General features: G+C 47.1%; 1 protein-coding gene across 1 annotated transcript; it reads right to left on the bottom strand.

The window, feature by feature from the left end:
- Nucleotides 1-6,887: 6,887 nt before the first annotated feature.
- LOC136506739 (protein MAIN-LIKE 1-like) lies at nt 6,888-10,850 on the bottom strand. The gene is made up of 4 exons (XM_066501632.1): nt 10,839-10,850; nt 7,498-7,570; nt 7,260-7,426; nt 6,888-7,170 (listed from the first exon to the last, which is right to left on the bottom strand). The coding sequence occupies exons 2-4, from the start codon at nt 7,567-7,569 to the stop codon at nt 7,110-7,112; spliced, it is 300 nt and encodes a 99-aa protein (XP_066357729.1). The 5' UTR covers nt 7,570; nt 10,839-10,850; the 3' UTR covers nt 6,888-7,109.
- Between the last annotated feature and the right edge of the window lie 1,836 nt (nt 10,851-12,686).

The raw sequence follows: 12,686 nt of genomic DNA, 5'->3' as shown, positions 1-12,686 counted from the left end.
AATGTACGTGTATCCACTCAATTCATATGTGTTGGAGTGGAATAAAATGGAATGGAATTTAGTTCAATTACACTCCAATCCACTTCAATACATGTGGATTGAGATAAATACCAGCGCATCCAAACAAGACCGAAGGCATTCTTCATGGGGATGGAGAAAGTTTGTCGCTGCGTGGACGGGGCATGTGACCTATTCTCTAGTGATAATATACAATGGGCAGAGGTTATATGACCAAAGCATTCGAGTGGGAGGGTGTCCTCTAAAAACACTCAGCCTGTTCGGCCGAACACATTTTAGTTTATTTCAGTTTATTCTCTCTCACAGAATACTATTAAATCAGTCGAAATGAAGTGAAAGTGTATCAGCCGACTGTGTAAATCGCCAGCTGACGAGTGTGAACAAAAAATAAAATATTTCCCATAGCTAATGGTTGTGGGCCACGAGGGCTGAGACTGCGTTTCATGAGAAACGGTGTGAGCTTAGCGCTGAGTTCTTCGCTAACGACCGTTTTTTTTTTTCATATTTCTCTCTTCCACGTCAGAAAAAGCTAGCTCAAAAGCTTCAGAGCTACATGTTGTGACATGCTGAGGGATGGTGGATAGATCAAGGTGCGCAGAGAGGATGCTGCACCACCTTTGTACGGGATAGTATTTGCTAGTCTAAATTGAAGGGGTAGTTTGAGCGAAGAAGAGAGGAGAGTACGTGGGCCCACATTGCTGGTTCATTCATTACTTTGAGTATGAAATGAAGAAATCGGGTCATATATGCTGTATTTTTACTATTTGATCTTTTTTTTAAGTTTCTCTTAAATAGACCTCTGGCGGAAAAATTTCAGAAATGGACCCTTGGCTCGGCGCCAGAGTGACTGGCGCCGAGCTCGGCGCCACGGTCACTGACGCCGAGGTCCTGGCACGGGAAATGGCCTGCAGGGGCTCGGCGCCAGAGTGACTGGCGCCGAGCTCGGCGCCGTAGATCTTGGCGCCGAGCTCGGCGCCAGTCTGAATGGCGCCGAGCCACCTGCATTTAACCCAGCCTGCACTTCTTCCCCGAGCGTTCTTCCTCTTATTTCTCCTCGGGTTTTTTTTCTCGCCACTTCATCCCTACCTCACGAATCGACATATTGGACCTTGAAAACCTTGATTTGATCCGTAGATCTTCGAGAGCAAGGTATACTCGCTCACCTCCTTGTTTTTCTCGCATCGATTCGGTACATATTAGTCGGATTTTTGAACCTAAGAATCGTCATCACTTAGGGTTTCATTGTATCCCTCAATATATGTATTATACAACCGTAGGTTCATTTCAAGGCGTGGAAAAAGCTAGCAAACCAAGCCGCATGTAGTTATGTTATGGGTTTATTGTTGTGGATGAAAATGAGAAACCCTAGGTTTAGGGTATAATGTTAAACTGCTTTTGGTTCTTAGAACGAAATTGATTGTATTGTAGTTATGGTTCTCATTGATATTTTGTTGTGATGTTTTTATTTATGTTTGTTAAATTACATCCTATTTGTTAGATGCAAGAAATGTTTTGGGAGGAGTTTTGGCGAAAACGGGGTCGTCCTCGAGAATTATACCCCGACGCGTCTAGCAAAGATGCCCCCGTTCCTCCTGACCTTCCTGTCCCTAACTGTGACTGTGGTTTCCCTCCGGCCCATGTTTTTCAATCGAAACATCCGGACACAGCCGCGCGTTGCTTCTACACATGTAGTCGGTTTAATGTAAGAAATTATTGTACTATCCTTTTTCTTTATTGTTTTAGTATGGTACTAATATTTTATTAGAATCTCGTTGTGTAGGACCATGAGAGGTGCTTTTTCTTTCAGTGGATCGATGGTACAGACAAGTTTGATCCTAGGTACCATCTTTTTCGACGATTGGTGTTAGAGGGAGACATCCATGTGAGCACTTTAAGCGGTGGGTTCCACCCCCCTAACCCTCCGGCAATGATGGCTAAGGAGAAGTACCTAGCCGTAGTTAGACGACTCGAGGAACCTCCTCTGTGCGATTGCGGAGATCGAGCTATGATAACCCTAAGAATACGTTGGAGTTTGTGTGTCCAAACAAGCATGAAGTAAGTGCAAAGTGTATGTGTTAAAAATCTTGAGCTATATGTGTTTATGTACTAATGTCTCATTATTTAGGTGTATTCAATGGTGAAGTATCGTTTCAAGGAGTGGTTGTATGGTCCTAAGAACCAATGGCCGGAAGAACCGCGGAGGGTTAAGGAAAAGAAGAAAGAACGGGTAATCTACAAAGCACCTCCTGTCATGTGCAAATGTGGTGTAAAATCCAACTATGACCTAGTCCATTCAGAGCTTGGAATAGGTCATTATTGCGGCCATATGATTGAGTATGATGAGGTTCATTATTTTTTTGGTAAACATGAAATCGTATTTTGTTTGTTTTCCTAATACATATATGATATAATATTTGTTTTGAACAGAGCACTAGGAAATACAGTTGGGAATATTATGATGGTCAAGCTAAGTTCTTGGATGAACTGAAAAAGAGGCAAGTAATTGCACGAAAGAGGGAATATGGACCTGACTACGTCAACCTATTCGTTAAACATCAAAAAAAAGATGCGTGAGTTTGCTAGACAGCGCGGTATTTGTAACCTGATCGATGTTGGGCTTAACAAATAGGGATTGGAAGAGGCGGACGACGTTAGAGGAGGAGAGGGCAAGGAATGAGGCAAGGGAGGAGACAAGAGTAGAGATGTAGGTCTTGAACGAGCATGTTGCTACATTATGTGCCAGTGAGTGCTTGAAAACCTTTTTTTCGTTGCCTGGTTTTAAATGTAATATTATCGAGTTGCTAACTGCTTGCATTTTATACATCAAGGGATTGGTTGCAGCGGGGAACATGCTGCAGAGGTGGCTCGTGCAAGGTATGAGGAGAAGAAGTTAGATGGCCATAGATCACGAGCTGGTCACACCGTTCAATCACCGATTGTGCTGTGTGATGATGGAGACGAGGATGAGGACGACACTGGCAGACTGAGTGAGCTCATTGCTCTAGCAGAGGCAGGCATATAGGTGCAGGAGGCTGAGGACGACACTGGCAGACTGACCGAGCTCATCTCTCTAGCAGAGGCGGGCATTCAGGCATAGAAGGCTGACGACGACACTGGCAGACTAAGCGAGCTCATCGCTCTAGCAGAGGCGGGCTTACAGGCAGAGGAGGATGACGACGCGTTCTTCACTCAGGCCGCAGTGGCCGCAGATGAAGTGGAGGCCGCTTACTACAAGCGACAGGCGGGTCAGAGCAACGCAGTTGAGGCCTAGCCACAGCAATAGGGTTGTAGTAGAGGACTGGTACTCGGATGATGAGTTGCTTACTCAGTACATTTTAGATTGAGGATTTGGAAGTGCATTTGCCCCTTTGTCTACTGTCGGCACTTAGTTGTACTATTAATATGTTGTGTAATGTGACATAGTATCGAACTTTTTATTATGTGGTTGTTTTCATTATCAATGGTCTTAATATTCCGCTTAATGATACAGACTTATTTTCATTTGAACACGTGCTGCAAAAAATAGTTAACGACATACGATATTATAGAAATCAACACACGAAACACATTAAATGGCATGTGACTACATGTACCCGAACCTGGGTACATAGTTTTCTTTGACTAAACCAAACATGCCTTAGGTAATTAAACCATGCCTTTGGTAATTAAACCTAAAATGCATTAGGTAATTCAACCTGGGGTTCTCCACAAGAAAAAGATAAAGTCATCCTAGTAGTGTGGCCACATAGCAAATTGTGTTGAACCTTCTCCATAGTAGCCTCCCGTTGTTGTTGGTGGTGGTGGCGGGGGTGATGGGGGAGACCCCTTTTTATTGTGGTTAGGGCAGGTGCAATATGGATCATTGCAGAGTGCCTCCTGTGAATCGGCACCATTGTTGTTGTCGTCCTGTTCATCGTCCTTGTAACTGTTGTTAACTTCCCTTTCTAGATTGAAGATACGGTCTTGTAGGTAGTAGATGTACTCCGCATGCGGATAAATAGGTCGAGGATCGACCCACCTACTGAACTCACAGTTTTCTTTGGCCAAGGAAGACTACAAAAAGTATGTCGTGTAAGTGATATACAAGACAAACATATTGAAGAAACAAACAGTAATAGCAATTACCCATGCTCGCGGGCATTTGAAGAAATGACGACCTCCATCTATTCCCTCGGTGAACATCTGCACTAGGCAGTCCTCACCATGCATATATTTTGGCCACTCTTCTTTCCTTTCATCGTATCCTGTCAGTGGTGCCTCTTTGGTGAAATCACTTTTACTCTCAACTGGGAACCTCTCAAAAAGAGCTTCCTCAAAGAAATCAGGACCAAGAGGACCCTCTCACCCCCAGGTAGTTTTCTTCCCCTTTCCTCTCCCTCTGGACAACCCTCCAGACATTGGTACTATAATGAAAGCAAATGCTGAGAAGTGTTCTTCTTCCTTATTGTTTGTGTGAATGAGAGGGAGTGAGTGGTTATTTATAGGTTGAGAGGAGGAATGAAGGCCTGTCAATGTGCCATGTCAGCGATCCATGTGCCTCTTCACCTCAGCCCTTGGATCAAATAGTCATAAGATGGATGGTGGAGATAGAGTTTAGTTGTGCTTCCTTGAATGTTGTCCTTGCATCTGAAAGGTCTATATCAGTGATGTGATAATTCGATGTTGTCCGTGTATCTGAAAAGTCTATGTTTATTGTCTGAAAATCATAGATTCATTCACTGTTGCTTGGTAATCCTAGATTCTTGTACACAGCATATGCACAAATATTCCTGGATTATAAATGTAATAAATTTATAGTTAATCTGTGTACTACATTTGTGCCTTTGTACAAGTATAGTATGATTAAAGGTTCACGCAAAAAATTCGCAAGATACAGTCTTGTATTAGAAGCATCCACAGTTACAAATAGAGACATCAATATATATTCTAAACATTTAATTATCCAACAAGCATAATGCAACCACAACGAATATCACAATCAACATAATATGTCATGCAAAGTCCAAATAGTCCACAATGTCCATACAGTCTCGAATAGTTAAAGAAAAGTAAATACAAAATTCACAATAGTTCATAGTAACACCTACCACGTCCCTCACTGTCTCCTACTCTTGCCCCTACCCTTGTGACCTAGAGCGCTGGTGCCTAGAGTGTAAGGGTCACGTGGACGGCGTCGCCTAGTTCCTAGAGGCGGTGTAGGATGAGTCGATGGAGCATCATGGAGCTGAGAGGGCCCAAGCTCATCGTGCCTCTTGTCCATATCATCGTCATCGTCGGCCTCCTCGTCCTCCTCCTTGTCCCCTGTAGCTGCTTGACTAGAGGAACCCAAGGCTCCTCTTCCTATGGAAGGATTGTATATGTCATGCATCGTGTTTGTCCTGCAACCACAACGACCAGTCGCACGGCATAGACGAAGTGACAGCCTCTGTTGTACAAAACTATGTTAACCGAAAGAATATAACGTATTAATGATTTGTTTGAAAGAATATTTTTAATCTTACATCTAGGAAGCCAAGTATGTAGTCATCATTGACTCTAGGCCAAACGCGCTCGATCTCTTCAACTAAGCTTCTCAGTGTATTGCCCTGCAACAAAGTTTTCAATAATAAGACTTTTGAACAGATATCATTTAGTTTTGTTTTCTTTTATACAAGAATGTAACTTATTATAAGGGTTATACGGCTCGAAGGTTGCAATAACTACAATAGATAACTCCTAATGTCGGTCCAAGTACGCCTAATGTATTGTTATGTAACTAAACGTAACAAAATAAGTCGATTGGCTTACCACTCTGTCCAAGATCGGTCCTGCCTCCACCTGCCTTCCTGCACGAGTGGATCGGTCGTACGTCGTGTCCTCATCATCAGAGGACTCGATGTCGGCGTAGTCAGTTTTGGTCCACTGTAGCCTGAGCTTGCACCTTGTCGAACGCTGGTACCAAGCTTGGTACCACCTGAACTCATGGTTCGTGTGCGGCTCGTTGTTGTCGTCCAGGTTGTCGTGCATCTCCTCCCATTCCTTAATGTAGGACTGGTGGTGCCTCTCCCAGTCAAAAATCTTCTTGTTCCTCTGACGATCCAACCTACACGTATGTCATCGTTACATTAATCCACGTACGTGGCACCATATTATAAGAAATGGACCATCATCATGAGACATTTGAAATATCAAAACACTTACTTGTGTAAGTCAATGCTAGTCGAGAACAGAGGCATAGGCCAAAGCTATCTCACTCGAAATTGGTGTGCAACCCTATCTGGCAGGTGGTACTCGACAGCATAGAAACAGATTAGAGGGCACCTCATCCTATAGAAGTAGTCGTCGGCCCCACATACGTTGCTCAGCTGAAAAGGAAGTGCGTCCTCTCCACCATATGGCTCCCACTCCACCTGCATCATGTCCAAATAAGATGTTAGATGGTATACTAATCCTTTTAAAGGCAGCATGGAAAATAAAATTTACTTACACTAGACGCCGTCATCGAATCTAGCTCGTTCGTGTACTCAATGTACGCCCGGTCTATCCTCGTGTGCGAAACCCTGACCTGGTCCTAAAGGTACGCCCACATCGGCTGGCGACTTGGAGGCTGACCTTGGAACCACTCACGACGAGCCAGTACCTGTGGATGACCAACTGGAAAACGAGCCCACATCCACAGCTGTAACAGGTACACACATCCACCAAGTGACGGGTTCGCCGTAGACCGACGACACCCCTCGCACAGCTACCGGTATAGAAAACACAAGACTGTAGAGCCCCAGCTGTACTGACCCGCCTAGTTCCAGTCACTGAGGTAGTGGATCCACATCCAGGATGCATTGTCACCCGTTGCGTCGAGAAAGAGAACGCAAGCAAAAAGGTGTAGGATCCACGCCCGGTAGTAGTACCCAACCGTCTCCTCATCTGCCTCCTCGGGGGCACTGTGCGAACTCTGTACGTAGCCATGAGATGGGAACTCTAGAAGTGCGAGCCCCTTGCTCGCCAAGCTCACGCCTAAGGAAGGCCTCCACTCGTGCTCTCCATCCCTCTGACCTGCACTGCCCGGTGATTGGGTTCCCATGAATCCTTAGGCCTAGCATCTTCTGACAGTCCTAAAGCGAGATTGTCATCTCCTTGAAAGGTAGGTGGAAGCTGTGAGTCTCCGGCCGCCACCTATATTTAAGACCAAGCAAGATTACTTGTCAAAAAGTCAATCGCATGAACAAATGGCCATGAATGGAGGCAATGATTCACTTTAATACCTGTCTACCAATGCAGTTATCGCCGCTGAGTTGAACTTGGGCAACCCACGATGAACCTGAAAGGAGATGACATCCAGGCTAGCTCTTTGCAGGAAAGGAGTGTACCTATCATCGTACCGAATGTCCAAGAACCCACTGTGGGTCCTAGAACGAAGGTGCGGAAGGTCCTACATCGAATATAACATAGTCACATGTTACTTCACGAACACATGTACGAATAAAACTTATAGATTATTACCTGCCCCAGCGCAACGAGACGTCCTCGGTGGGTCTCCTCGTACGTCGGGTCGAGCAGGTGGAATTGCTCCATCCTACAAAAAAAGTGAATCAATTAGAATTGCAATGTACAATGAAACATGAACTTATAAATGTATAGGTAATTGACACAAATACAAGCATAAATTGATACATGCATAATTAAATATATGATACGACAAATATAAAATAATACTATAAATCAATAGTCCTACCCCACTAATCTGCCAATGCCAACTTCGTGAGTTGTGGCCAAGTCTACCGCACTTGCCGCACTCGTGCTGCTCGGGATCAGTAACAAATGTAGTTCCTCTCCCATGCCTAGTTCTTTCGGGTATCTGATCCATAACCATCCTATGCCTCGTCCTCTGCCTTGATCCACGCTTGTTCCAACGGTAAGCTGGATCCGTAATGTACTTCGGCCCATCATATGGAGGCCACTCTCTAGGGTCCTGGAAAGGCACGAAGCGAGGGCTCCATGTGTTCACAAGCATGTTGACACTGAACTCATGAGGTATCCTCCTCTCGATATTATAGTTGCGATGCCTAGCTGCTGCCACCAAATGCGAACATACAAAGTGGTATTGCCTTGGTTTACCACAAGTGCACTTGAAATCTTGGAGGACAACCACATGTATCCTCGACTCTCGGACCTCGCCGTCGGATGTTGTACCACCCCTATGCTCGACCTGATAAGTCCCTATGGCGTGGTCAAAGCATGCAACCTCATGTGTGCCAGCCCTTTCTCTTGCCTTCTCTAGGTGTGCCTTTGGTTTCAGAGCCCATATCTCTCCATCACTCCTCAACTGCAATGCATGGGCGTGTCTATCGTTGAACCAGGCAACAAGCTTATAGAAGGTGAATTGAACAATTGCATTCATGGGCATATCACATATCCCCAATAGCAACTTATTGAATGACTCTGCCATGTTGCTGCACTGAAACTCGTACCTCCAGCCACCGTCGTCATGAGCTCTCGTCCATTTCTCCAAATCCCTCATCAAACCTATGAGCCATTGTCTACCTTCTGCATTTGATGCGGTTCTAACCTGCTCTAACTTTTCCCTAAAGTACTTATCCTCAAGCTGTCGAGCAGCCTCCTGGAATAGATCAAAGTTTTTCTTAACACCGTCCTTCCGTAGTAGATTCTCGGCAAGGTGTTGAGTACACCAACGATGGTGCAAAGGTGCATACCCCTCTAACTGCTCTCGCATGGCATTAAGTATGCCCTGATGCCTATCAGATGTGATGCCAACCTCCCTGCTAGGGCCAACCACGTGTATCTAGACTAGCCTCAAGAACCATCCCCAACTATCATTGTTCTCCTTCTCAACCAAAGCAAATGCCAAAGGAACCAACTTGTTGTTCGCGTCATAGGATATGGCTATAAGAAGTGTGTCCTGGTATTTGCCAATCAAGAATATACCATCAATGGAAAAGATAGGACGACAGTGCCTAAAGGCCTCGACACACTGAGGAAAGCACCAGAAGGCATGGAAAAATATCTACCTCCCATCCTTCCAAGCATTAGGTTTTGGGATGTACTCATAATGCATGCCTGGATTCACCGCTTTGATTGCATTAAAAAGAACTGGCAGCTGCTCATATCCATCCTCCCAGTCCCCATATATCATCTTCCACGCTCACTGCTTAGCCTTTCATGCTTTACCATAAGTTATCACATATCCTCCATACAACGCCTCAACGGTCCTGATAATTGTTCTCACCTTCATGTTGGGTTCTCCCTGCAAAATTCTCATCAACCGCTTGGCAATGAGGGTAGATGTCAACTGTCGATGCCTCAGTGTTAGCTCATGGTCAGCATAATTGTGTGGTCCAACAACTTTTGTGATCTTCTATTTTCCGGTCACCTGTTGCTTCCTTGCACAAACCCTCCATGGGTAGCGTTCCTTGTCACACACAACTGTGTAACGGCGCTCCACATATGAATGCAATACCCTGTAAGGCCTCTTTCATATCACTGTAAAAACCTGCAACCACCTCTTCAAAGCAGGGAGGTCACTGAACACCCTCCCCTCCTCAATTACCATGTTAGGACTGGCCTCAGGAGCTTCTAGGAGCTCATCATCACGTCCTTCTACAAACGCCAGATCAGAATGAGCAAGATCACTAAACTCATGAACTCTAGGATCACGACGGTTGGGAAAGATACGCCTCATCATCTCAACATCACTCTCCGTCAGCTCTCCAACAGGACAATCATCATCAGAATCAAGAGCCCTAGCCATCTCATATGGCTCAGAATCATTCATAATTTCAACATTATTGGAGCCACAAAATCCATCTAAAAAGTGCACTTGCGCAGCAACATGGGGCACATCCATATTCTCAGGAATTTCTCCTGCAACGTCATTACAGAAATGAGGAAAGAATGAAAGAAATAGATGTAAGAAATGGGATAAGCTCCAAAAACCATACGGTTAAGACACTTACTCAGATGATTCTGTGTCAAAGGGATCTCATAAGGAGGATCTGCCACGAAAACATGAGTATGACAACCATCTCCAAATAACGCATTGGGGGCAGATTGAGCATCAGGAACCATAGGCGCAATCTGCACATGCAGGTAAGGTTCCAGAACAGGAGGGTCGATGTGTGCCGGATGATCCATTGCTGGGGTAAACCCATGAGGGATTGGATCAACTAACACCCGACGAACAACCATGTCCAAACATTGCAGCTGGCTCTTCATAGCCGATCTCACATAGTTGTCCCACTGATCTGCACAACCAATTGAGATCATTCGCCTGAAGATGTTCAGAGGACAATCTAGGTGCAGTACACCATCAATTGCAATATCATCATCTCCAAAGCAATGCAGCTCCTCCCGAGCCCTTGCAACCATATCACTAAATGAAGGCCTATCATTGAATGGCACATGCACGCTTTGCATGTCAAGAAACTCAACATATCCATAACGATCGCTTTTAACCGTGCCTCCATGATATATGGTCACTAGGTTGTCCATCTATTTCAAAAACGTAATGAAACACATGTCCTTTAGTCCAAATTAGACGATAGATAGTACCTAACAAGTACTTTCTAACTATAAACTAAGTAATCATGATAATGACTACGTATATATTTATAGTGTACTCACTAAATAGCAAGATCATATGTAGTTAACTACAAATATAACTACATATCTAAGTAGCTATCTAACTATATCTATTTACTAATGTATCTATGTTTCTATCTATCTACATATATATCTCACTAAATCAACTAACTAAGTCATCACAGTATAACTAGTAAATAACAAACACCAACTAAATAGGTACATTGCATATTCATATTTTTTACCTTTCTGGGTCGACGGACGATGGGCGTAGGTCAAGGCGAAGATCCGGGCCTGCGGTGGTGCGGCCAACGACAGAGGTGGACGTCGGCAAGGCGGGGCGAGGCTGGCTCGACGGGCACGGGAGGCGGGGCGAGACGAGGGCGGCGGTGGATGTCGGTAAGGCGGGGCGAGGCCGGTGGTGGAGGGGGCAAGGCGGGGCGAGGCCGAGGCCGCCGGTGGAGACAAAGGCGAGGACGGTAGTGGAGGGCGTGGCGGCTCGGCGCTGCAGCCAACCAACGGGCAACAGCGCGAGGGCACGACGGCGTGGTGCGGGCTCAGGCGAGGGAACGGAGGCAAGCGGCGCGGCGCGGGCTCGGCCACCGGAGTAGCAGCGGCGCGGGCGAGCGGGCAGGCGCGGCACGGGCGGGCTCGGTGCGGGCGGGCGCGCGCGGTGTGGGCGGGCGTGGGCGCGGCGGTGGAGCGACGACGACGCGGGCAGGGACGGCTAGGGCAAGATGGGGAAGAAGACTGGCCAGTAGATATTTAGGGGGCTCGGCGCCATAGTGACTGGCGCCGAGCTCGGCGCCAAGATCTACGGCGCCGAGCTCGGCGCCAGTCACTCTGGCGCCGAGCCCCTGGCAGGCCATTTTCCCGTGCCCAGGACCTCGACGCCAGTGACCGTGGCGCCGAGCTCGGCGCCAGTCACTCTGGCGCCGAGCCAAGGGTCCATTTCTGGAATTATTTCCGCCAGGGGTCTATTTAAGAGAAACTTTCGAAAAAAGGGCCAAATAATAAAAAATTCAGTCATATATGCAAGTATGGGGGATTAATAGGGATGAACATAAAGGGAATTGTTATTCTCGAGGCGCCTTTATTTTTGTGTTCTTTTTAGGCAACGATTGACAGCCATTGATACGAAACGAACACTCCTGATTAGATCGCGCACTATATATCCTCTTCCTCATGCAACAGCACCAGCCCGCTCCTGCCGCCAACCTCCCCCACCAACCCGCCCAGCAGCTCCCCGGCCTGCCGCCGCCACGCCGCCCTCAAACCACCGCTACCACGCCCTCGTCTAATCCCATATTCCTAGTCCTCCGAATTCGTTACCGAGCCCTCCCCCCACCCGCCGTCGGCACTTCCCATCCGGATGAATCCTACCCCCGCGCCCCCCGGTGGCTCCACCACTGCGTGTACATCCGGCCGACCGTCCCTCGGGCCTCCTTTTTATAAGGTCGCCCTGTGGGAGAGAAGGAAGACGCACACAGAGAGAGAGAGAGAGGAGGAAGTCGCATGCGTCGTCTGAATGCATGCAGTGGATTTTTTCATGTCGACTTAGGTTGTCTCCAACAGCGCAACCCAAACACAAAATAGGTGGTTCACAGTACTTTGCATACCTAAAAACATGCTCCAACAGAAGACCCAGACAAAGGATCCATTTTTGCATCCGAGGCCAGCCAGAACGCAAAAAAGCGTCATCGAGGAGAGACGACGCAAAAATCTTGCGCCCCTAGTGGTGGGCCCACGGACGAGATGACGGCGAGGACCGTGGCGGGGCGCTACCGGCTCGGCAAGGCGAGCCCACGGCGGGGAGCGGCCGGCCTCGTTCCCTCGTCCAGCAGCCCCGACTCCCCCTCCGTCGCTACCGACGAATCTCCGCAAAACGCACCGAGAGAGAGAGAGCTGCGAGAGATGGAGGAGCTGAAAAAAGTAGATCTCACTGGCTCCTTCTCCCTTCTCACACGGGATGGACGCCAATGCCCTTGGATCCACGCGCTGCGGCTCCTCCTCCCTCCTCACGCGCGTAGCCGGCGAAGGAGAAGAAGCCCGGCGGCCAGGAACGACGGAGCGAGGCGGCGATGAGAGGCGAG

Source organism: Miscanthus floridulus, chromosome 15 (genome assembly GCF_019320115.1).
Source record: "Miscanthus floridulus cultivar M001 chromosome 15, ASM1932011v1, whole genome shotgun sequence".
In the NCBI taxonomy this organism is placed as follows: domain Eukaryota; kingdom Viridiplantae; phylum Streptophyta; class Magnoliopsida; order Poales; family Poaceae; genus Miscanthus; species Miscanthus floridulus.
Note: the sequence above shows the minus strand (reverse complement) of the source record. Positions and strands in the feature narration are given on the sequence as shown.